Here is a 26,994-nt window from a genome sequence, read left to right as displayed (position 1 = left end):
TAACTCCTGTCCTTCTCACACTATTCCAAAAATGTTCAAGAAGAGGGAAGACTCCCAAACTCTTTTTATGAGGCCAGAATTATTATAATTCCAAAACTGACACAATAAGGAAAGAAAACTACAGGCCAATATCTTTGATGAACATAAATGCTAAAATCCTCAACAAAATATTGAGGATTTGCGATCCGGCCCTGGCTGGTGTAGCTTAGTGGATTTAGCATGGGCCTGTGAAGCAAAGGGTCACCGCTTCAATTCCCAGTCAGGGCACATGCCTGGGTTGCAGGCCAGGTCCCCCATAGGGGACACATAAGAGGCAACCACACATTGAAGTTTCTCTCCCACTCTTTCTCCTTCCCCTCCCCTCTCTAAAAATAAATAAATAAAACATTAAAAAATATTTGAGATCCAGATCCAGCAATACATTAAAAAGGTCATATATCATGATCAAGTAGGATTCATCCCAGGGATGTAAGGATGGGACAATATTAGCAAATCAATAAATATAATATACTACATAAACTAAATGAAAGACAAAAATGACATGAGCATTTTAATAGATGCTGAAAAAGCATTTGATAAAGTTCAGTACCCATTTATGATAAAACACTCAGTGAAGTGGAAACAGAGGGAGCATNAGCCAGTGAAAGACAAATATATGATCTCACCTGTAAGAGGAACCTAATAAACAAAATAAATGCAAACCCCATTATGCAAAACAGAACCAGAGGCATGGAACCATGAAACAGACTGACAGTGACCAGAGGTGGCAGAGGGGAATAAGGGTGGAAAGAAGGGAAAAGGACTTGTCAAGGAACATGTATGAATGACCCATGGATATGAACAACCGGGTAGGGGTATAACTGGGCAAAGGAGGAGAAAGGGGGAAAATTGGCAAAAACTGTAATAGAATAACAATAAAATATTTTTAAAAAGGAAAGTGAATACTGTGGAGGGTTTGGGGCGGAGGAAATGGGTGAAGGCCATAATAGGCAGAGAGTAACTGAGCAAAGGAAATAGAGAGTGAATGACTTGGTTTTGTTTTCATGGAAGCAGAGTATGCCTTTTGGGGGATATTGACTGTTTTAAGCTGGTTATTTTTAAGAAATGAAAGACTCAGGAAACACTTTTGACCTTTCCTCTAACAATGTAAAATAATTTAGATAGAGGAACTGCTCCAGGAAGGGAGCTTGGTCCCATGACATATAACTATGGCTTAATGTGAACTAGTGGTAAGAAAGAACCTAGCAAGGCCCCTTTACTACAAGTCCTCTTTGATCTCATTGTTAAAGATGGCCCAGGAAACATTTGTTCACCAAACATTTGCTTTTCATCTCCATGTGAATTGCCTTCCTGCCCTTTGAAGTCAGAAACCACAACCTTCCCCACTCCTTAGCTCCTTGACTTTATCCTCTGGTACATGTTCATATATAATAATTCAGTTATTTTCCCCTGTTAATCTGTCTCATGTCAATTTGATCATTAAACCAAGAAGAAGGACTTAGAAGGAAAATTATTTCGCTTTCCCCACAGTTTGTTTTTGTTTTGCTTGTTATAAGTGGTTACAGGAAGTTTTTATTTGCTGGCCTTATTCAAGAGGAATCATCCAAATTTACTGATGGAAAGCAACCATTATCTATTAATATTTTCATTGCCAATCTGTGTCATTGCACTATAAATAAGAATCCCTAAAACTCTGAAACCTCTCAGTTCCTTGATAGATACACATATAGTACTGAGGAGAAGGCTCATTGCTCAGATTGTGCAAGTCTTCTGGAGGTTTCCTATGCTTTCATGTGAAGAACAGGGCTTGGAGGGGAGAAGCTAAAGATTTCTTTTTGTGGCTTCATGCCTGTCACCCACACAAACACCAACACACTGAGACATTGCTCCCTGATTCAGCAGATTCAACTAAAAGCCTGAGATGTGGAGAAGGCTACCACATAATCCTTGAACACACAGTTAACTTCTATTTTATTAGAAATGATTTTCTGCTGTTGTGCTAGTTATCATTTACAGAATAAAAAAAACAGTTAACCTATATGTCATTCTCTATGCACAAGGTTGTTAAAAATTAGTGGACTTTCAGTGGGAGTTATTGAAGGTGAACAGATCCCTGGGAGGGGAAGGGAAGGAATTAGGTGTGATGGAATGCTCTAGCAAGCCAGCAGTTACACACAATAAACAAACACAAACAAACCTTTTTTCAAAGGCCCTTAGTTCCCAATATTGACTTAAACAGCCTTTCTAAAGAGAAGATTTACATATGTTAACTATTAATTAAAGTTCAGTAACTGTGTTATGTAGAATTGGTTCAATGGAAGTGTTCACAAGGCCAAACTGCAAGTCATTCTGTTACAGAACCCACTCTGGAAGAGCTGTGGGGTTTGATTGCCTGACCTCAAGGAGCGAAAGTCCCAATGCAAGGCTTTGGTGAAAAGGGAAAGAGGTTGTTTATTTAAAGGTTATACAAATTTGGAACAATTGCAGAGTTCTGGCCAAGATGGAAGTGTAGGTAGAAATCCTTCCCTTCCTCACAGAACCAAAAGGAGGAAAACAACAGTCTAAAAGCAATAAACAACCAAAATCGCCAGAAAGTCAAACTGCATGGAATGCCTACAACCAAGGAATTAAAGAAAAAATCAATCAGAACAACCAGACCAGTAACATGGCAGACCTCAGACTACGAGGGTTGGCCAGGTGAGAAAAATCACTGCAAGGTGGCGGGCTGCAAGGCAAGGCTGACTTAAGGGGAAAGGGGACTATAGGGGTTGCTGTGGTGGGAGTAACACTCAGTCTCACTCGAGAGTCTGTTGGAAAGTGCATTAGAGACAAACAGGTGAGCCACACTGTTCCCTCTCTGGCCCCTCCCCCACAGGCCTCACTGTAGTGCAGCAAAGAGTGTTGCCTTGCCTGGGTGAATACTTAAGGCCCTGGTCCCTTACAACTTATCAGGGGTGCCAAGACAAAGAAATAGGGCTAAATGGAAGAACAGAGCAAAACCTCAGAAAGAGAGCTGAACAAGGAGGAAAAAGCCAACCTACCTGATGGGGAATTTAAAGCCCTGGTAATCAAAATGCTCAGAACTGATTAAGCTTGGTCAAAAAATGAAAAAAGAAATGAAAGATACCCAACATTAAATAAATCAAAGTATTCAGGGAACCAACAGTGACAGGAAGGAAACCAGGACTCAAAGCAACGATTTGGGACAAAAGGTTATAGGTGCACCAGAAGGAGAAGAACGGCAAGAAATTAAAAATTTATTTGAACAAATAATGAAGAAAACTTCCCCAATCTGGCAAAGAAAATAGACTTCCAGGAAGTCCAGGAAGTCCAGAGAATCCCAAAGCAATTGGATGCAAGGAGGAGCACTCCAAGGCACATCATCGTTACATTACCCAAGATGAAAGAAAAGGAGAGAATCTTAAAAGCAGCAAGACAAAAGGAGAGAGTTACCTACAAAGGAGTTCCCATCAGACTGTCAGCTGATTTCTCAAGAGACCTTATGAGCAAGAAGGGGCTGGAAAGAACTATTCCGAGTCATGAAAGGCAAGGACCTACATCCAAGATTACTCTATCCAGCTGTTGTGGACCACTCTGCCTGGTTTCAGGAATTGTAACTACCCCCCCGTGGCTAAGGAGGAGCGAGTGACCTCCAGAATGCGAGCTACGGGAGACAAAGCTTGGCTCTGGTAGCAAACTCTGCCTCAGTTTCCTCCCTGCCCCCAAAGCATGGTCAATGTTGATGACAGGCAAGTCTCCTCACAGGGAGGAGCAACCTAAGCCAGACTTGATCACTTGGGAGGCCATCATAGAAGAACTCAGAGGACTGCAACAAAGAGGACCCTTGACAAATGGACCCTTGCTCCCCAGCTATGTGACATAGCCCGAGTCCCCATGTCGTCTGGGAGAAGCTCTTCCTGGCTCTAATCCACTTAAGCCTAAATACCTGATGGGAAGGGGTTCAGCTCCTTGCCTTGCTAGAATGGATCCAGGGGGAAAATCTGGCATCACAAAGAATTCCTAAAAAAACCTATGAAACCTGCTCTGCTAAGAGTGCTTTCATTAATATGTTAAGGGTCCGAGCAGGAAACCCTAAAGTTCCTGCAAACCCCCCTTCCTGACAGACACTGATTCCAACTAAGCCCTCAGATATCTTTGAAATGTTGTCTATTGTTTGATCCTTGCCGCCCTGTATTTCTGTGTATTACAACACAACAAAACCCCTGGAGGAAGGAGCTCGAGGCCTTTTTTTCCTCTTAGAAACTGGCCACCTCTCCTCCCCAAGCAGATCATGTCTTAGTAGTGTTTACTTTCATCTGTGGCAGACGGGGGGACTTGCGGGAAAAGTCACCCCCACATCCAGCAAAGCTTTCATTTAGAATGGAAGGGCAGATAAAGTGCTTCCCAGACAAGGTCAGATTAAAGGAGTTCATTATCATCAAGCCATTATTATATGAAAGGCTAAAGGGACTTAGCTAAGAAAAAGAGAATAAAAATATGAACAGTAAAACGACAACAAATTCACAAGTGTCAACAAATGAACCTAAAAGAAAAGAAAAAGAACAAAAACAAAAACTAAACAAACAACTGGAACAGGAATAGAATCAGACAAATGGAGATCACGTGGTGGGATTTCAGTGGGGAGTGGGAGGGGAAGAACAGGGGGGAAAAGGTACAGGGTAGAAGAAGCACAATTAGTAGGCATAATATAAACAGGGAGAGATAAAAAATGGTATAGGAAACAGAGAACTCAAAGGACTTACATGTACAACCATGGACATGAACTACAGTAGGGAGACGCTGGAGGGTTAGGGGGACAGGGTGGAGAGGTGATAAAGGCGGAGAAATTGGGAAAACTGTTACAGCATAATCAATAAAAAATACTTAAAAAATAAAGGTTATATAAATTTAGAATAATGCCTTATTTCTGCCATTAAGTCCCATTCCCTTAAAAAACATCAAACACGTAATCCTGCCTCCCTTTGCTAAACCAGGCCAGTTTCACATTATGCCACTCAGAGGTACCGTCTGTCAGAAAAGCAGAAGTCTGCAGCTCAGCATTCCTGGCCACAGTTTGGCTCCAAGCATCCCTGACAAATCCAGGTGGCTAGGCAGGTCCTGCATGGCTCCGTCAGCTCTGCCACCTTCTCCAGTCAGATCTTGTCTCACTACCCTCCCTGCGGCTCCCTCCCTCTCTGGCTTTCGGACCTCCCCACTGACCTGCCTTGCTCCAGAGTCCTCTTGGCAGTCCTCTTCTCTTTCAGCCCACCCTTATTTAAATGCTCAGCTTGCAACTTTCTGTGTGACTTCATATCTGGCACCCTCTATGACGTGCCAGGTTTGCCAGTTCCCCAGTGTCTTTTGCCTTCTTTTGGCTGCCATCTTAGGGCAAAAGTTCCCAGCCCTGCATCTCCTGCAGGCGCTGTATGAGCCTCCCCCAACTCCACCCCTCCCCCAGGCTATGTCAGGAGTCCCTGCGCGTTCTCACACTCAGTGACTACACAATTCACCCCGGGCATCGGCCCTCCTCTCTTCAGGACAGCACGGCTACTAACTTGCCATCATTATGCAACAGATCTCAAATGCTGTGCCATCCATTCCTCCCTTCCTCCAATCAAGGGTTGTGGGGGTTGTTCTCCTATTTTCAGGGGTCTTATGCTCTGCACCCCTTTACAATTCTTCCCTTATTCACCTGCCACTTACCTACATCCAATTACTCTTCAAGGCCAGCCTCTTTCTGAAGACTTTCCTAATAATTTCACTTTCTATCCATCTTTTTTCACTCCAAGAACCTACTGTCTATGCCACTCATGTGCAGCCTTATAATAATACTAAATTTTCATGCCTTATCCACCCAAATAGATTATCAATTTCTTGAGTTCTACACTTTGCATTTATTATAGCAGATTGCATAACCCATACAAATAGTAGGACTTCAGAAAAATTTGTCAAGTATCTCTTATTTTAAGACAAAAGAAAATATCCCCAATGTAAACCCAAAGAAGCTGGGATTTATTTAACTCCCATTATGATAAATGTGGGAAGGGGTACTTTTCATTTATCATTATGCATGCTGAAGATAAGATTCTCAGCCTTGCTGCTTTGAACCTAGAGGTGTGCATTTGACATACTCAAGCAAACTCTGGGATAGCAGGAACAAATGATCTGCCAAAGGCTTCATCTCTGTGCACAGCAGCTTACCTGGTGGGTGCTGGGTAGAACGATGGCTTTGCCTCTTTCCTCAGTGACACTGGACAAGCTTCCAAACCCAGGTCTCCAGTGCCCTAAGCAGGGCCCAGCAAAGAGAGAGAATCCCTCACCTGCTGAAGGGGAATACTGCTGCTGACCCTGGACCGGAGGGGAGGGTGCTGCTGAAAAGCTGGCTTGCTGCTACTTTAGAGAGGGAAGCAGCCACTTGAAATGAAATGCCCTGGTCTTTTCTTTCTTTTTAAGGGGAAAAAAGGTGCTTCAATGATCGGTTGGTCCTAATTATTTTTGCTTAGAATAAGAGAGAGAGAAAGCTCTTACCTAATTCCAAAGCTGAAAGGGAGGAAATGAAACCATCTGCAGTTGCCTCTGACTGGCTGAGCACCTGTGATCTGGCAGGCTGTTCACCTCAGCTTGCCCAGGCGGTGTCCCTGTGGGCCAATCAGTCCCTCTGTTACTTTCAGCTTCTCGGAACAAGTTTCTCCCTTGCCAGAATCCTGCTTTGAAATCTGCCCACTGTTCTCTTCACTCCCCATCCTGGTCACAGGCCTAAAACTTGAACTTAATTGCCATGAAACCACAATTGTCAAGAGATAATGTATCTAAATATTCAGAAGTTGATAGGAATTGATACCTTTAATATTCAGAAATATTACCTCATTCACTCTGGACTCACAAAGTGTAGAGTTCACTCGAATCCACCAGTTTCAGTGTAAACAGTAGGTCAAATGCCAAAAACATCAAAGCCAGAACCAAACTTTATATGAACTCTCCTTTCTTTCTGCTTCAGCCAATCAGCCACCAAGTCCTGCTAATTTAACTTTCTATATATGTCTTGAATTGATTCCCTTCTCTTCATCACCAGCTAAGGTCCCTAAGCATACTTCTCTTTTAATCCAGGCTTAGCCCTTTACCCAGAGCCACCCACCTAAGAAACAAAGTTGATGTCACTCTGTTGCTCTAAGTATCTCAACGGCTCTGCGTAGCCTCCAGTTGGTATCAGGCTCTCCCCTGTCTGTCACTGCCTCTCATTTTGTCTTCCAGTGATGCCCACTGCTCCACCTCCGTCTTTCATATCCTTGTGCCTTCCCTCATGCTGTTCACTCCATTTGGAATGCCGTTCTCATCTTTATTCACCCCACACCTCCTTCAAGACCTAGTTCAGGAGTCATGTTCTCCAGCAAGCCTCCCCTAAGACCTCATAGAGAGTCGAATGATCTCTGTATCTCTGTGCATAACTCTCTTAACATCTGCTGCATTTTGGAGAATGTACTCTCTTTATTTATTTATTTATTTGAGCATACCCTTTTTTTTTTAAAGATTTTATTTATTTATTTATCTTTAGAGTGATACAGGGTGCAGCCAAGGGGGGGGGGGCNAGAGGGAGAGAAACATCAATGTATGGTTGCCTTTTGTGCGTCCCCTGCTGGGAGTTGGCCTGCAGGGAACCAGCCTGCAACCCAGGCATGTGCCCTGACTGGGAATCGAACTGCGATTCTCTGGTTCGCAGGCCCACGCTCAATCCACTGACCTATACCAGCCAGGGCGAACATACTCTTTTTAAATCCATCTCCCTCACTACACTGAGAGATTATACAGAGCATTTTTTGTATCTCTGATACTAGGTTCACAGTAGGATCTCAATATATCTGCTGAATGAATGAGTGTTTGATGTTTAAAAGAAATGTTGTTAAATCATGACAGAGAAAAACAAAAATTCTATCCTGTGGTGCTCTCCCTCTAAAGAGGAACACAGAGGCACCCAACCTCTGACCCCTGACGCTGTGAGGAGGGTCCAAGGCCAAAGGGCCCAAAGATGATTGCGTAACGCTGCAAGTGGAGAAGCTCGTCATATCTGGCAGCTCTACAAGAAAGAGGTAAAATGGCAATGCTCCTCCCAACACTTAATTTGGACAGTAGACTGTATCACTTTGTTCCCATGATCCCCCTCCCCTTAAGAGGTCCTGGAAGAGGTGTTAGAAGTTGACACCTGGGGGAAGTGAAGCAAAGCTGGGGAAGAAACTGGAGCCAGAGCTCAGTAAAACTGGGTGTGTACAGTGCTGGGTAGAACTAGGTGAGGGTGGGTCCTGTGTGGCTTTGAAGGTGGAGATAGCTGCCCTAGAGGGAATATGTTACTCATAAACCTTTTAAAGAGCTTTGCCTGGATGACATTGGCAAAGCAATTAAACATCTGTGGACAGACATGACCTAATTTATTGGTCTTCCAGTTGTCTTCAGTGGAGCCGGTGCTATAGCATAACCTATAACTAAGAATGCATTTTGGTGGGGTGCGGGTTGCGGGTTGGCTGAGAATAGGGGAGACACATGTCTTCAAGGAGGAAGAGACACCAGCAAGTAGTAGACCGGAGGCTAGTTCCTCCCTGACATACTCCCCATGGGAAAGGCCATTTTCAGAAGTTCCTGAGTGGCTGAGCCCCAGCACCTTCTGTTCTGAGGAGTGAGGCACCAGTATGCTCAGGGGACAATTTTCAGCAAGCTGAGTTCTTAACTTGGCCTTTGGTTATTCTGAAGGGGAGCTGCAAAGTGCAAGCTCAAGTGCAAATGCATTGATTCAGCCAACAACCTAGACCTACCTTCAAATATGCATACTCCAAAAAGTCTTTTTTATATACCTAAACAGCATCTAGAAGAAAGGAAAAGAGCTACATGTAAAATACATGACAGGACTTCCGCCAAGATGGAGGCATAGGTGGAAACACTGTGCCTTCTCCCACAATCAAGTTTGAACACAACAAAGGTTTGGAGAACTAGGACACACCCAAAGACCAGAAAATGGAATTATACGGAAGTCCGACAACTACAAACTGTTCAACGGGATGGTAAGAGAGGCGGAGCCAGCAGTGGAGCTGGGTCGGGCAGGACAGATCCCCCGACCTAGGCGCACAGGCAGCCCGGAGCCAGTCGGGGTGTGGGGCAGACTGACTGCAGTCGCACATTCGCGCACAATGAGACGGACCACGCAGGCCCCAGGGGGTGAACCCAGTGGTGGAGGGCTGACGGCGGTGGCACACTTGCCTGCAGTGAAACGAAACGCGTGGGTCTGGTGACGGTGGGGGCCGCGGCAGGAGGCGGCAGACGGGACGCCATTGCTCCTCTTTGACCCCGCCCCCACATACAACGTCACAACCCAGCGACTGAGTTGCCCTGCTCTGGTGAACACTTTAGGGCTCTGATCCTGCTATGGAACAGGCATGAACAGCCCAAAAGATGGTGCAAGAAGAACTCAAAGTCCCAGAGCCCATAACTCTCAGCAACCGAGAAACTGCCAGCCTCTTAGAAGCACAATTCAAGACACTATTTATCAGGATGCTCACAGAACTGGTTGATTATAGTCACAAATTAGAGGAACATATGAAGGCTAAACTAATTGAAATGAAGGGAGATGTCCAGGAAACTAATAGCGATGGAAAGGAAACTGGGACTCAGATCAATGGAATGGACCAGAAGGAAGAACCAAACATCTGACCAGAAAGGAATGAAGAAATGAGAATTCAAAAAAATGAGGAGAGGCTTAGGAACCTCCAGGACATCTTTAAATGTTCCAACATCCGGATTATAGGGGTACCAGAAGGGGGAAAGAAACAGCCACGAGTGGAAAACGTATTTGAACAAATAATTAAGGAGAACTTCCCCAGTCTGGCAAAGGAAATAGACTTCCAGGAAATCCAGGAAGCTCAGAGAGTGCCAAAGAAGTTGGACCCAAGAAGGAACACACCAAGGAACATCATCATTACATTAGCCAAGATGAAATGAAGGAGAGAATCCTAGAAGCAGCAAGAGATAAGGGGACAGTCACCTACAAAGGAGTACCCATCAGACTGTCAGCTGATTTCTCAAGAGACCTTACAGGCAAGAAGGGGCTGGAAAGAAGTATTCCAAGTCATGAAATCCAAAGACCTACAGCCAAGATTGCTTTATCCAGCAAAACTTTCATTTAGAATGGAAGGACAGATAAAGTGCTTCTCAGATAAGGTCAAGTTCAAGGAGTTCATCATCACCAAGCCCTTATTATATGAAATGCTAAAGGGGCTTATATAAGAAAAAGAAGATGAAAAATATTAACAGTGAAAGGACAGCAAACATACAGTTATTAACAACCACACCTAAAACAAAAGCAAAGTAAGAGGACAGCTAGATTTGGAGTGGAACCATAGAAATGAAGAACACATGGAGGGTTAGCAACAGGGGAATGGTAGGAGGAGAAGAGGGGAGAAGATACAGAAAATAAGTAGCATAGACGGTAGGTAGAAAATAGATAGGGGGGAGGGCGAGAATAGTGGGGGAAATATAGAATCTAAAGAACTTGAGACACATGGTTATAAACTAAGGGGGGGGAGAATGGTGGGGGAGGGAGTGTGCAGGTAGAGGGGAATGAAGGGGGGAAATAGAACAACTGTAATGGTATAATTAATAAAATATATTTAAAAAAATAAAAAAATTAAAAAATAAATGAAGTAAATAAAATCTTAAAAAAATAATAAAATACATGACAGCCATTTTTTAAATAGGCTGTAAAATGTTCTTTTTAAAGGTCTAAAAATAAAAGACAAAACAAACCAAAAAACTTGCATTGCCCTCTGGGCACTAACACAATTTAAATTAAAATGCTGGCTGTTTAGGGGATTTAATTAAAACCCACAAAATTTTCCTCAGGTTGTCTGGGAGCCCCTGAGGATTCTGTCTTTAAGGCCCCTCCGCCCCATGTTCCCTCCAGCCTGTATCACAGCAGCACCTGAAGGACGTTCACTGAGGGGCCCGAGGAGCAGCAAGTGCACCGAGGAGGGGGCGGGGCTTCCTGCTCTGAATGCTGAGCTGCTACTTCTCCTTTTCTGAAAGAGGGTACCTCTGAGTGGTGTATTCCAAAACTGGCCTGGTTTGGGGGCAGGATGATGTGTTTTAAAGGGAGCAGGACTTAACAGCAGAAATCTGCCAGTATTCTAAATCTGTACAGCCTTTAAACAAACAACCCCTTTCCTTTTTCACCAGACTCTTGCGTTGGGAGTCACACTTCTTGGCGGTGGGCGGTGGAACTTCCAGAACAGTACCGGTGGGGTTCTGTAACACTACCTCTACCCGATCACTCATTGCTATTTAACTCCCTTAAAGCTAAGGTATTAACTTCCCTGTGAATCTACACGTCTGCACACAGGTCCATTGCCCCGTGTCTGGAGCGCTTCACCTGTAGAGCCACAGGCCATGCTGCACAAGTGCCATCAGGGACAGCTGGAATCCTGTGCTCTAGTCCCAGGCCCACACCTGGTGTTACTATGGTCTTGAGGCTCTTTGCGAAAAGAGAAATATAAAGATCATATCTCACCTTGAAAAAAGGAGGATAATGGTATCTGCCTTAAAAGATATTGGAGGGGATCAAGTGAGCATGTTAGGCTTACATGTAAGTATTACATATATTTAATAAGTTACCAGTCAGATATTCCCGAATCAGGAGACAGAGAGAGATTGATTTAATTCTTTCTTTTGGCCAATTTGGATGAAAACCAGGCCGCTTTAGCCTTTCAGAAACTCTCTGGCCTTCCACGTTGCCTTTCTTGAGCCATTTCCTGTTTTCTCCCATTGAACATAACCACTCAACAGCCAACGTGAAGAAACCCTGATTATAGTTGGGTTCAAGGAAGTGAGTTCACCAGTCCTGATCTAAAGAGCTCATGGATGTTACAGCACTTGTGTTTATGAGTAACACATACTTAGACGGCAGTAAAACAAAACAAAAACAACGGAAAGTAAAATGCAATTCTTCTAGTTGCCAGACTAAATAGCTCCAGGGACAGAAGGTCCTTTTGATCCTACTAAGCAATTTTAAAGTGGGAAAGTACTAGAAACAAGGTATATTACATTTGTGTGAGGCATAACCTTCTTGATTGTTCTTTGCTAGGACTCCAAGCTTTTCCCTGCCAAACCACAGGGTTTCCTGAGGAATCAACCATCCCTAAACTCATGGAAAGGCGTGGAGTACAGGAAAGATGGGACAGGAAGTCAGTGCCCAGGGCTCAGGCAGCCAGGATGGGATCCCCCAGCATACTTGAGGATCATCTGGGGAGCTTATCAAAAAGACCCATGCCAAACTTGATCACAGACCAATTAAGTAGGAATGTACAGTGGGGCCTGGCATTGGTGGTTTTTGAGAGTTCCCCAGACAGTTGTCATTTCAGCCAGGATGAGAATCTCTGTCTTAGCAGAGTCTGTGGGCCAAAACCTGTCATTACTGAAGGCAGAAAAACACACCAAACGTATCTTAGTGCACAGGTAGGCACAGAAAGGGGAGAAGCAGAGCGCATATGTGAAGGCAAGTGCACCCCCGTCCTGGACAGGTAAATCCCAGTGCCTGCCACACCATTACATCACCTTCAGATGAGTTGGACAGGCTCTAGCCACTGCTTAGAAAACCCAGTCCCCATGCAATGCCACAGATTGGATGCCTGACTCTAGGGCAGCCCAACCACGGCGGGGGGTGGGGGGATGGGGGCAGAGATGCATCAGGTGACCTGGCATGGGCAGCCATGAGCATCAGAATCTGGACCACGTGATGTGGAATGAATTGGCTGGTTGAAGAATGCAGCAACACCACGAGAAGAAATCAATGGCACTCTGGGAGAAGGGCGGTGTGGGCTGTGACATGCAAGCTGCATGAGTAGCTGATCCCTCAGGCCATCTTGATTCCCCAAGGCCTTCAGATTCCAGTTTCAGTCCATGGGCATCCTTTCTGCAAAGCTCTCTCCACCAATGGTGCCCTCAGTGACTTTCCCTGAGTGACCTGAGTGACACAAAACGCTGAATGGTTCTCACCCAAGCATGATGGAGACTACATAGGAGAATATCCAGAAAGGTGGGGAGAAGGAATAGCACAAAGAAGCAAGAACATAACAGAACAACTCCAAAAAAGGTGAAGAAGCAAAAGAGAAGCTGTAAAAGAGCACAGAATGGGCATGAACAGCAGTGCAGGAAAAGGGGAAGGAAAACTCAAGAGAATTTTCTGGCAGGAAGGCACAGCCTAAGCAATATAAGGCAGTGAGGAAATGCAGAATCTAAAGGATGACGAAAAAGGACAACAGGATGGAAGAGAAAAGAAGAGGATAAGAAATTGCCTTTCCCCTGCCCTGCTCTGCCCTGCTCTGCCCTGCTCTGCCCTGCTCTGCCCTGCTGGGAGATACCCCTAGAGATGTATTTCCCAGGCTCGCAGTCCTGGTCAACTGCTTCCAGCTGGCTGCAGCCAGGTACTGCCAGGAGACTAGAGGCCAAGAAGGGGAAAGCCAGAGTGTCTCTCCTCCTCCCCTGTCTCGTGTAGAACTTCTTGGCAGTGATTGTCTCTCCCACAGCTCCAAATCCCCAGCCAGCTTCTCGTAGGGGATCCCAGCCTGTGGGCTTGGATAACACCACCTGCTCCCTTTTCCTTTCCAACCAGTGGTGTGGTAGAGTTGGCTTGTACTGACTCACAAGAGCAGGTTGTTAAATATTTAGGAATTTCGCAAGCTGGTTGTTAAACTGTTGCTAGCTTCAAATTGGCCCGTGCTACAAATCAAGACTTTTTCTCCAGCAGAGCTTGCTACCAGCACACTGCTGCCTCCAGGCCTCCTGCTGGTGTCAATCCCTGGTTTGCTCACTGTCCCAATCGTTTCTCTGCTTCGTTTTATTATCATGTAACCAATTCATTGCGATGCATTCTTTTAAATAATGAGTAGTTTCTGTTTTGCTGGTGGGACCCTGACTGATATGTAGACAATGGTCTTCTAAAGAGCTTTTCAAATTTCCCTGTGAGATAAACATTAAATTGACGTGTGAGGCATTCATTTCGCTTGCTCGTATGTCTAGTAATCTTGTTAGTTGCTTATCTTTGTGACTAAGTAATTCTTAAAGCACATTAATTTTGTTATAAGTTAAAAACATATACCACATGACAGGGTATTAGTTCGAATAGCAAAAGAACCAGATCTAGATGACAACCAAGTCCCCTAATGGAGATCTCAAGATGGATGGTCTACCCTCCCTTGGGTTTGCTACCTGGCAGAGGAAATGGGAAGAGGAAGGAAATGGAAATATGATCTATTAACTGTGTACAATGATACATGTATAACAAATAATCCCATTTCTCTGTACAAAAAGCCTTTTCTCTCCAACTTCCTTAGGTTTCATGAAAGCTGACACTGTAGCGTTTGCCTCATCAGCTCTTTGTCATCACCTTTGGTTGTTCAAAGGTCTTTCTCTAAGAGGAATAATCATGAGCCTTAGAAGCAGGTGGAATTAAAGAGTACCAGGGCAATTTGCTAGCTATTTGAAAAAGCAATTTATATAATTATCCACACCTTATAAATTATTTGCAAATATTATAAATATACATTGGATCAATAAAAGGTAAAAAAATGTTTAAAGACCTAAAAAACTGGAGGTGAATGCTGATCTAATCTCTAGATAGAAAATTTTTTTAATCTTATAAACCTCCCCAAATCTTTAAAACCAGGTACATTTTATTACCTCCCAAAAATGAATAAAAAATCCTTCTATTTTCAGAGAAAAAGAAGTTACATACAAAGTGAAAACTTGAAAATATATTGTAGTCGATAGGACAAAAGTCAGTTTCCTTAGTGTATAAGGAAACATACAAACCAGTAAGAAAAACCCCACACTGAGCCTCTGTGTCAGTATTGGGTGCGTTCTAGCGTCCACTCCCTCCAGGCTCCCTCCTGCCTGGTTTTGTCCTAGGCACCAAAGTGTTCAGTTCTGGGGGGTGGACCGTGGGTGGTCTAAGCCTAAAATGTGAATTCACTCCTTTATTTCTCCAATCCCTTGCAGGCAAGGGTAGCCTTATGACCTGGTTCTGGTCAATGAAACATAAGGGGAAATCTATTGGGATGGGAATTTATTGGGAAATCTGTTGGGGAAGCTATTACTTCAGAGATAAGAGGGACAGATGCAGTTGGCTCAGCCTTGTCCCCTCTCTTCTTGTCTTGAACATAGACGTGATGTTCTGAGGAGCTACAGGTGTCTTCCATCACCAAGTATACCGTGTTGACACTCCTAAGCTACTAAACCAGCTTGCAATTGCCTACTTCCAGAGGTCTTTTTATGGCAGAAAAGTTTGTCCCCAATTTGTAAAAGCCATGGTTAGATCTGTTATTTGTGACAAGAAGCATTCCAAATACAAATCTTTAAACATAAATGGGCAAAGATATGAATAGGCAATTCATAAATCATGAAAGGTAAATGAATAGTAAACATATGAAAAAAGTTCAAGGTCGTTATAACCATCATTAGAAATTAGATAAAGTATAAGAACCTTTGCCTACCAAATTAGTAGGTAAAGATTTTTAAAAAGCAATGAAACCACCAGGTGTTGAGATGGCTATGGTGAAATAGGAGGCTTCCCACATGGCCAGTTAAGGTGCAATTTGGTAGAACATGTTTTGGAAAACCATTTGGCAACAAAAATTTAGAAAATACTTGCATTATAAACTAATGATTTTACTTTGTGGATTTTACCCTAAGAAGATAAATTAAGTTGAATTAAGGGTATAAACACAAAAGTTTGTCATAGGTTACTTAGCATAGCAATAAAAAGCAAAAGGAAGAAATCATAATAAAATCAAAGCTAAACTACTGGAATGGTTAACTAAATTATAAAATATATACAGTAGAATACAGTATACAGCCACAAATGATGTTGTATATAAGTCAGTTTAAAAGATTATTTTTAGAGTTCATTGTGCACATATACTAAAATTGGTAAAATACAGAGAAGATTAGCATGACCTCTGCACAAGATAACATGCGAATTTGTGAAGCATTCCATAGTTTTATAGAGAACTCACACAACTCCACTCTAAGAAGACAAGCAACCCAATTAAAAAATGGGCAAAGGACTTGAACAGACACTTCTCCAAGGAGGACACACAGAGGATCCAGAGACTCATGAAAAGATGCTCAATATCGCTTGCTATCAGCGATATTTAATTTGCTATGCAAATTAAAACCACAATGAGATACCACTTAACACCAGTCAGAATGGCCATCATAAACAAAGCAACAAACAACAAGCGTTGGAGAGGTTGTGGAGAAAAGGGGACCCTAGTTCACTGTTGGTGGGATTGCAGACTGGTACAACCATTATGGAAAACAGTATGGAATTTTCTCAGAAAACTAAAAATGGATCTGCCTTTTGACCCAGCGATTCCACTGCTAGGATTATATCCTAAGAACCCTGAAACACCAATCCCAAAGAACCTATGCACCCCAATGTTCATAGCAGCACAATTTACAATAGCCAAGAGTTGGAAGCAACCTAGGTGCCCATCAGTAAGTGAATGGATCCAAAAACTATGGTACATTTACACAATGGAATTCTATGCAGCAGAAAGAAAGAAGGAACTCCTACCCTTTGCAACAGCATGAATGGAACTGGAAAGCATTATGCTAAGTGAAATAAGCCAGGCGGTGAAAGACAAATACCATATGATCTCACCTTCAACAGGAACATAAACAACAAAACAAACAAGCAAGCAAAATATAACCAAAGACACTGAAATAGAGAACAGGCTGACCATGACCAGAGGGGAGAGGGGAGGGAATTTCAGAGGAAAATGGGAAGGGTTTGCAGGAACAAGTATAAAGGACACATGAACAAAAACTAGGGGGTGGAAATGGGAGGGAGCTGGGGAGGGATAGTGGAGTGGGCTGGGATGGTAGTAAAAGGCAGAAAATTGTACTTAAACAACAATGAAAAGAAAAATAAATAAGTAAGTAAATAAATAAATAAATAGTAAAAAAAGTAAAACTCAAAAAATATTATTTTTATGTTAGATATTACATAAATAAAAATATACACAGTATAACAACAAATATATAAAGTGTATATGGGTAGTTTACTGTTTCTTAAAGAGCGAAACACAGAATTATCAAATGTCCCAGTAATTCCACTCCTGGGTATATACCCAAAAGAAACTCAAATCCTGTAAATGAATGTTAACGGCCACAGTATATATAAAAGCCAAAAGATGGAAACAACCCAAATGTTCATCAGCAGAAGAATGGATAAAGAAATTGTGGTACCTACATGTAATAGAATATCATTCAATCACAAAAAGAAATGAAGAACGGAGCCCTGCTGCGATGTGGGTAAACCTCAAAAGCATTACACTATGTAAAGCAGACACAGAAAGGTTACGCCCATATGATTCCATTTATATGAAACACCCAGAATAGGTAAATCTATAGAGACAGAAAGAAGATTGGTGGTTACCGGCAACTGGGGGGAGGCAGGAATGGAGTCACTATTTAATGTGTTTTATTTTGGGGTGATGAAAATGTTTCTATCCTTGTAGCCTCTTATCCTAACACCACTTGTTGAAAAGTCTACCCTTCCTTGAATTGCCTTTCTACCTTTTATAAAATCAATTGGCTATATTTTTGGGATCTCTTTCCAGACTAAATTGTGTTCCATTAATCCATATATTTTTCCCTCCATAAGCACAATACTACCTTGACTTTATAGGAAGTCTTAAGATCAAGCAGTGTGAGTCTTCCAATTTTACTCTTCTTTTTCAGAATTTTTTTGTCTATTCAGTTCTTTTGTTTTTCTGAAAAAATTTAAAATTCAAATTTCTAATTGTTCATAGCTAGTATGTGAAAACAATAGATTTTTGCTTATTATTTTGTAGTCTACCACCTTGCTAAATTCACTGATTAGTTCTGGGATTTTTTTTTTAGTAGATTTTCTTGGGGAATTTTCTTTGCAGAGAGTCATAGGAACAGTTTTACTTCTTCCTTTCTGATATGTATGCCTTTTATTTATTTACTTTTCCTAACACTTGCGAGGACCTCAGTGAGTAGGAGTGAGACCGCCTTGTTCCTGATCTTGGGGGAAAGCATTCAGTCTTTCACCATTGGCGTGATGTTGGCTGTAAGTCATTTCATAGATGCATTTGATTGGGTTTCATTTCTTCCTTGCTGAAAAATTTTATTATGAATAGATTCTGTTAAATGCTTTTTTTTGCATCAATTGATGTAATCATGTGTTTTTCTGTTGGGAACCACTCTGCCTGGTTTCAGGAGTTATAACTGCCCCCCATGGCTAAGGCTGAGTGAGCGAACTCCAGAATGAGAGCCACTAAGGAGACAAAGCTTGTCCCCTGCCCCCAATGCTTGGTCGGTTAGTCTATGACAGGTAAGACCCCTCAGAGGGAGGGTAACCTAAGCCAGACACAATCACCTGGGAGGCTATCATGGAAGGACTCAGGGGGCTGCAACAAAGAGGGAGTGATGGACCCTCACCCCCGGCTATTCTGACATAGCCTGAGTCCCCATTTCCATATGGGAGAAGTGCTACCTGGCCCTAATTCACTTAAGCCTAAAAACCTATGATGGGGAAGGGGGTGCAACCCCGTGCTGGAAAGGGCGGGTATCTGGGATATAAGAAAGAATATGTAAAAGTCCTGTGAAACCTGCTTTGTTTAGAATGCTCTCATTTAAATGATAAGGGTCCAAGCAAGAAGTTTGTTCCTCATAGTTTTATGGCTCGGTTAGCTATCTGACCCTGACTGAGAATAAGCCCTCATAGTTCTTTGAATGCTGTCTATTATTTGATCCTTACCTGTATTCTTGTGCAAACGAACCCGATAAAAGCCCCTTGAGCAGGGGACTCCTGTCCCTTCCCCTTTGAGGGATTGGCCACCTCTCCTCCCCAAGCAGATCATGTATTGGTAGTTTCACTTTCATCCGTGGTTGACAGGGGACTTTGCGGGCAAAGTTGCCCCCACATTTTTCTTCTTTAGACTATTGATACAATGGTTTACAGTAATTTATTTTAAACTATTGAATCAACCTTACTCCTAAGGGTTAAATGGTATCCTCCAGACAAATATTTAACTTCTATATTGGAATCCTACCCCCCAGTACCTCTGAATATGAATTTATTTGGAGACACAGTCTTTACAGAAGTAATCAACTTAAAATGAGGTCATCAAGATAGGTTCTAACCCAACAGGACTGGTGTCCTGATAAAAAAAAGGGGGGGGGGATATGGACACAGATACCCCCTGTGAAGACTGGAGGTACATTGCCACAGCCAAGGAACTGCTAAAAGCTAGGAGAGACGCCCAGGCAGATTCTTCCCAGGTGTCTTCAGAGGGAGCAGGGTCCCCTGCTGACACCTGGAGAGCTGATCTGGAGAGCAGAGCAGTGCTTGCCAGGCCGGTATCCACCCCCAACCTCCCTGCAGCCCTCTTCCTCCCTCAACTGCTGTCAAATGCGTTGTTTTAAAGCTGAAACCAAGGCAAATTTGGTATAAATATAAAACACAAGTTCTTTGGGGAGTGAGGAGTTTGGTCACTGTAGCCCCCATTTTCCTCTTTCATTATTAGAAAGTCTAACACACAGTGGAATGAGGAAGCTGGTGCCTGTAATAAGCTAAGGTGATATTTTAAGGACAACCTTTAAATAGGCCATTGGCAATGCCAATAAGGAAACACTCCTGAGAAGTAGATGAAGGTGAGCCTGTGCTTCTGAAATATCACAGCCTGTGCAAATAACTTCAGAAAAACAGACTCAAATTGCCACAGTTAGGCTCTTAGCAAGCTGGTTCTTGGTTTTGAGATGAAGTATAGTAACAGGAAGAGAAGTATTTTCTGAGTAACCTTAACCTGAACTTCTTTGTCCTTCATGTGGTTTCTCTAGATCTTTCTTTTCCTCACTTTGTATTTCTTCACAGAAGTAAGCTAGGTTCATTTAATCAGGACTTGAGTATTTACTAGGTATGTGAGGCCCTCTCTCCATCCCTTAGACAATCCTTGACTATCCTTGAACTCAGGATTGATACATAGAAACCAACTGTGTCACAAATACATTAATACTGCTAATGTATAAAACATTATAAAGAAAAGGGCAGACAAACATTTAGGTATTTTTTAGAACAAATTATTTTAAAAGTCTTATTTATAGAGGTAAAAAAGAAAAACACTTTTGCATTTCTTTATTATCAAAAGAAATGGTCATCATATTTTTACTTATTTCATGGTCAGTGGAAATAGCAAGAGTTTTAAAGTGAAATGAGGTCGGTGTTGGTTCAGTTGCAAGCTAGAGGGGCAAAGTGAGAATAATCCCTTTGACTCTTTGTACTTCATTGTGGGAGGTACAGAGATTAAGTGTCAATGGAGCCCACAAATCCAATACTTCCTAGAAGCATTATCTCAATCAAGTTACTTATCCTCTCTAAGCTTCCTCTGCAGAATGGAGATTTTTAAAAATCCCTTAACTCATTAGGTTGTTGTGAATCAAATGAAATAATGCAAATAAAGAGTTTATCACAGATGCGCTGGCCAGGTGACTCAGCTGGTTTGAGTGTTGTCCTATGCACCAAAAGTTTGTGGGTTCCTCCCACCGTTAGGGTACATACCTAGGTTGCAGGTTTGATTCCCAGTTGGAGGCAAGTGCTCAACAAGTATTATCTATTATTACTGTCATTATTAGCTTTTGTACAAGATAAAAAATACTTGCTTTATCTGATTAGGATGAGGATAAAAACAAACAAAATATTTTAAAGAGTTATAATGTCACAAACCCTAAAAAGAACACTTTGCCCAACCTTAAGATATTGTAGTAGTTCCACCTGTGTTGCCTGTGGAGACCATCCCACAGGAATAAAGAGACAGGAGGATGTGTCTGAGAGAAAGATCTCCCCGTGGTTTAAAGTAATTGACTAAACTGGGTAATCATTAGGAAGTGCAGACACCTCAGAGATCCATGACGCTAATCATTATAGAACACTCAAGCCTCTAGGATACGCCTGTGATGACCAGGTGGTTCTCATCATCCCTTCTCTAGGTCACACAGGGCTCTGTATATGAACACTTTCATCTTGCAGGATTTACCACCAACCAAAAAATTTCATAGACTGAAGCCATCTGGGGCAGAATCCATTTTTTATTTTCTGCTATGTCCTCAGGGCCAACAGAGTGTCAGGCTTCTGACGTTTCTTGAAAGTCTATCTCTTAGCCAGAGGCAGACTTCACAGGCTGGAAGAGGAGGGAGCAGGCAGAAAGCTTGAGAGACAAGAAACTTGTGTATCTGTCTTTTAATCTCTGCAGGATGCTGTAGCTTCCACTAGCTACCAACTACTTCACCGCCTTGATTTATACAGTCCATCTGAGGACTGAGTTATAACTCAAGGACACCAGCATAAATCATTCACAAACAACTAAATTCTGGAAAAACCCTGCTGAACTGCAGACTTACCATCGAGCAAAGATAGTACAAATCTAGATCTGCCATTTTTCAATTTGATTACCCTAGGCTCTGTAACATCTTGTATGTAAACATTTTTGATTTACTGACATCTCTTTGGTGAGCTGACTAGTGGCTATAATCTCTTAGTACTTTCCATTTCAGTTACATTTATGAGATGGAGGTGGGTAGCGTGGGGGGGGGGTGGAAGTAGGGGTGATGGGTAGGTAGTAGTATTTTCCCAAAACAGTTTTCAAAATCAATAAATTGTGATTCAGATCCTCAGCTAACTTTCCTCTCTGTGGCTAGAATGACAGACTGTGCAAGGCCTGGAAATTCACGCCCAATTCTCAGAGTAAGTTAAAGAGGTAAGTTCTGACAGTTCTGCTTCTTGCTTGATTGTGGAAAGGATTTTTCCAGTGAATATTTCCAGGAAATATTAGAGACGGGGACTGCAGAAGTCCCTCACTTCAACCAGCACAGGTTATTAATTCCCTCAAGTATTTATTGGAGGCCAATTACATGCAAGCTCCTTGCCTGTCCCTGCCTCTGAGACATGAAACCCTTTACCCTTCTCCTCATCTGCCTTCCCAGAGGCTCCTCAGGTGGCATGTGCCCAGGATTAATTCCTGCCTGGCCTGCCATACGTCCTCTCCCCCAGGTCTGACTTTCCACCTTGGCAGTGTTCCGGAAACTGCCTCTCACAGCTGTCAGGGCAGGATGTCACCTGCGTAAACATGCATTGAACATCTGCCATGTGCCAGAAGCTGTATCAAGCCTTAGAGATTAATCTAAAGGAGAAGCACAGATTTTTGCCCATTTTTCTTCCAGTTGCGGTGCACATCACGAATGTCCTGAAGAAAGTGCATTTATAACACAGACACTATTTTGTGTTTGGCTGTTTCACAGAACAATGTCATACTTGCATTCCCCACAGTTGCATCCATGAAATGCTTGAGGTGTCTACATAACAACAAGGTAGTCGGCAATATAGAACTAAAACATCACACTGGGTGAGATAAAATGATCTCTTCATAGTTGCCCTTTGTAATGGCCGTGCTCTATTGGAGACGTAGATTGGAAATTTCCGTATTCAGTTATTACAGGTAATACTGCAATAAATATCTGAGACTCTATGTCTTGTTTTTCCTCTACTAAATTATTTCCTCAGGAGGAAATACAGTATAGTGGGAAAACACAGGCTTTGGAGACAGATGGATTTAGATTCAAATTCTAACGCTGCCACTTATGAACTGTGTGACCTTGGTACAGTCTCTTAGCCTTGCTTCATTTCGGTTTCTCTTCTACACAAAGTCAATAATGGCACTCATCCCAAGCAGTGGTTGTGAGGATTATTCAATGCTGACCGGTGAAATAGTTCTGAGATAGAATGGGTTTAAATTCTGGCTCTGCTGCTTAACTTGGACAAGATATTCAATATGTGTAAGTTGTTTCCTTCTCTGTGAAATGCAAATTAAAGTGTGTACCTAATGAGGTTACTGGGAAGATTAATTAACTGTATACATATAACGTGTTTAGTGCAGTCCCTAGTACAGTAAGGGACCAATAAATACTGTTATTATCTTAGCAATTCCTATTATTATATAAGAAGGCAGGACTTAATGAGTGTTGGTGTGGCCATCCTTCCTACCTCAATCTACTACTAATGAAAACTATCCAGGAGTTGGGTGAATGGGTCAAGGGGAAGGCATATCTTTACAGGTACTGCTGTATAGTTCACCAAAAGGACTGTATTAGTTTATAATATCACTAACAATATGCTGAATCTATCCATTTCACTCCAACTCCATAATAGTTTTTCTCATGTTATTTTTTAAAACATGGTATCTTGAGGTTACTTCAATTTCTATTTCTTCATTACTGTGAGGGTGAATATTTTCCTTTATGTTTTGTTTACTATTTGCATATCTTCTAGCATGAGTGATTTGTTTCTATCTTTTGCCTATCAGTTTGAATCTTGGCATTTTTCTTAAAAATTTGAATAAACTTTATATATTAGAAACACTACAATATTTAATGCAAATACTCTGTTAGTAAGCTGGAGCCAGATGAGGTCTGGTGCCCATGAGGGAAGACCAGGGGAAAGCTCTGTGTGTTCAGGAACACTGTTATGAATGGGCTTGTAGTCTCCTGCATGGTGAACTCAATTATTCTCACACATTTAAACATCCATCTCTGGACATATATGGCCCCACATGACACTACAGCTCTATTTTTCTAACTCTAAAATATTTCTTCTTGGTTGTCTTATAGATTTTTCAAGCATAGCACAGATATAACTGAACTCATAGTTGTCCCTCATCCAGCAAACTTTCCAAACTTCCCCATTTGGTCCCTTATTGTCCTAACCAAGAGACCTTGAGGCTCTTTCTTGATGTAGTAAAAAGGCCTCTCAGAGTCTCAAATAACACTCTTGAATTATAAGTCATGTGTTCTGACTTTTGATTTGGAAAATATGATGATCATACATATCAAGAACATAAGCAAAAGAGGCAGCCAAGTTGACATGTTATCTCAGGTGTTTTCTGCATGCCATTACCTGCTGTTAAAACTGATGCACAGGAGTCAGCAAGCAGAACAGTCCTGTGCAGACTGCTATCTAGTGACGGGTCTTTGATAGAGGGACCCAGGAATCAACCAGGGAAAAGAATGTGTTAGACAAGAAATAATTGCCTTGAACATTTGGACCAAGTGTGTACTTTCCTTAAATTATTTTTATATTTAAATGGTGACATTTTTAAAATTTGGGGGGGGTAATTATTTTTAATAGTTTGATTGTTAAGAGTACAGATTTTGTCTGGGCATTGTGCCTTTTTCTATTGGTGTTCCCATTAGGATATGAGCACCCTGAAGTCAGAAAATGTGTCTTAGCAGAAGTCAGCCTTCTGCTACGGGCCAGCCCATGGCCTTGCCACCTACGTGTAGTTCCTCTTCCCAGTAAAGTCAGCTGATGTGCACACCAAACCCTGCCACGGAGGAAGCACAAGGCAAGCATCAGGTCAACTGTAAAAAGTCAAAATTCCCTCAAATGAAAATTAAAATGAAAAACACTGCTTCTAAGACTATATAGTTCATGAGAAGTCACATTGATAACATTCAAAACGCAAGCTTCCCTCCCTTCTGACTGTTCCTAATTCTCCCCTCAATTTCCCCAAACATATACCTGATCACTTAAGAAGCCCCATCCTCTGCAGAGATAAGAAATGCTTCCGAGAACACACTCTGAGAGCCACCACAGCTTCCTATTCTTTTGGAATGTGTTGAAGACAAACTGCATGCAGTTCGAAAGTTCTTTTCAGGTTGGGTGTGCCTGTGTATATAGAGCGCATGTACATATCTGTGGGTACATGCATGTGGGTGTGGACAAACTGTGTTCATGAGGCACACTTTTACACTGTTTGAGGAGATGATGCGGTACATTTTTCTAAGGGCAGAATATAATGGTGTGAAATATACATCCTCAAACTTCAAATATTCACTTCTCTCACAAGAGCCAGATCTGGTGGAGAAGACAGGGCTTAAGGTCTGATATATTCCAATCGCTTTTACAAAGACCAGCCAGGGTTTCCCTACCTGGAGTATCTCTGGGAGGGCAGTTAGAGCATCGGAAAGAGGAGGAAACCTAGAACCCACATCACCACCGCCACCATGACCAACAACAATAACATCACTCACAGATACAATAGTTTTCTAAATCCCAGTTGATGCCACATTTGGTCTGAGAGTGATGCCCTGAATTCTCTTCCACAGTCAACTGGAGAAGGCTTTGCATGGTCTACTCCAGAATTGGTGAGAAAGTTCCTTGAATTCATTCCATGATTTAACCACACTTCCCCAGCAGAAAAACAAAACAAAACAAAACAAAAACTGGCTATTTACATCCCAAGTAGTAAGCTCTTGATTCCATCCCCTGGTAACTACAACACTGCATAGTAAGGTCAAGGGTGAAATTACCAAGCAACTTCCCCACAGAATCACCAGCAACCCCAGAATCCCAGTCCCACAGTCTGGTTTACTCCACACAGTTTGGCAAATCTCTGGAGCTCCAGCCCTTGGGACGGGGTCCATTTTGCCGCCAACGAGAGGCCAGCTCCCCGGGGCCTCTCTGACTGTCAGCGTTGGGTGGAGAAAGTCTCTGGGACGGCGAGTATGTTGGGTGAGGATGTGCAATCTGGAGGAGCTGTGTAAGCACGTGGGTGCGCGTGGGCCACGACTCCACTCCACGCAGCGCCCCCCCGTCCCATTTTACCTGTCTGTCTGGCACACGCCGGCGATGGACCAGTAGGCAGCCGAGCACGGAGAGGCAGAGCTGCCTGTCGGCACCCAGCTGGGACACCCACCCCCTCAGGGTTCCCACCCACGTATCCTAGCGGGGGCGGATAGCCACTCCTAGGGAAACGCACTAAAGAACGAGCCAGGAGGGCGAAGGTGGGGCGTGCCCGACCCTGCGGGACCTGAGACTCGCTCCCGAGCCCTTCTGAGATGCTGTACGTGGAAAAAAACACCAACTAGGCGCCCCAGAGTCCTTAAGGAAAAAACTCATTGCAGATTTCACTCGGCCAGGTGCACTCCGGACGGATGCTGCTCCTTGGGAGAGCCCGGACAGGTGTCCCGAGAAAGCTCCGCACCCTCCTCCCCGCACCCCGAGCTACTGCTGGGCGCAGGCCCAGGGAAGAGAGAAAAAATTTGTTTTGTACCTGATCCTGTCCTTCTCTGCTCTCTGTAGCTCTTCATTTCTTTCCAGCACCTGAAGGATCTTCCTGGCTTCTTCGTCGTTTAGGAAACTGAAATCAAACCCCTGAGGAACTTTCGTCATTTTTCTGTGTTGTTAGCTACACTTAAGCTTCTTGGTGCCTCCTGTTACGTTGACATTTTTTGAGATAGAGAAAACGTGATCCCATAACTAATAAGTCCGCCCCTTTGAAAATCTAAACCCTCAAACTTAACGAACAGCCCACAGCTACGGGGCTCATTTTGACACCACCTTAATAACAAGTTTGCCTCAACCTATCCAACTGAGATGCGAGACTAAAGGGAGAGAGGGAACCAATCCTATTCCAAAGGGGCGGGCCCTACCTCGTCCCTTCCCCCTTTCCTCTCCCACCCACTTTGGTGTTTGTTAAACCAACATTCCTACTGAATGCTGCTGTTAATTGAGGTTGAGACTTGAGAGTTGGCTCAAGTATTTGTTTTAGCTGTTTGCTCTCAGAACTTCAGCTTGACTAGTAGGAGTGCAAAGGAAAAGAGATTCATGACTAATACTTTTCAATGAAGGGCCCGTAGGAAGTTAAATTGCTTATGAGAGCTTTAAACTGGATGAATGAAAAAAGTTACCCTATTTGAAAGACCTGAAAGGGCTGATCTCGTCATGCAGCCTCTGTGAGAAGACCAGGCTGGAGAGCTGAATTTTAGCGCAGCCTTGGAACACCTCCATCCTCCAGACACCCTCCAATCCGATTACCCCACAAAAGTCATTCTAAGACTTTCGAAAAGAAACAAGGAGAAATCCCCGGAGCAAAGAAT

At 42.9% G+C, this 26,994-nt stretch overlaps 1 protein-coding gene and 1 pseudogene across 4 annotated transcripts in view; one reads left to right on the top strand and one right to left on the bottom strand.

The window, feature by feature from the left end:
• EXPH5 (exophilin 5) overlaps window positions 1-26,475 on the bottom strand; it is a 79,232-nt gene extending 52,757 nt beyond the window's left edge. For 3 of the 4 annotated variants that reach the window (XM_037047697.1, XM_037047695.1, XM_037047698.1), the window contains exon 1: window positions 26,169-26,475. In XM_037047697.1, coding sequence (XP_036903592.1) covers window positions 26,169-26,287 — 119 coding nt within the window. In that variant the 5' untranslated portion in view covers window positions 26,288-26,475. Of the gene's footprint in view, window positions 1-6,201; window positions 6,285-6,528; window positions 6,608-26,168 lie in introns of those variants that run through there. The other variant, XM_037047699.1, reaches the window with a different exon arrangement.
• LOC118988283 (uncharacterized) lies at window positions 15,934-16,033 on the top strand (annotated as a pseudogene).
• Window positions 26,476-26,994: the final 519 nt, after the last annotated feature.

Source organism: Sturnira hondurensis, unplaced genomic scaffold (assembly GCF_014824575.4).
Source record: "Sturnira hondurensis isolate 20B ecotype Veracruz unplaced genomic scaffold, ASM1482457v3 Scaffold0006213, whole genome shotgun sequence".
NCBI classification, from domain to species: domain Eukaryota; kingdom Metazoa; phylum Chordata; class Mammalia; order Chiroptera; family Phyllostomidae; genus Sturnira; species Sturnira hondurensis.
This window is presented reverse-complemented; position numbering and strand designations above follow the sequence as displayed.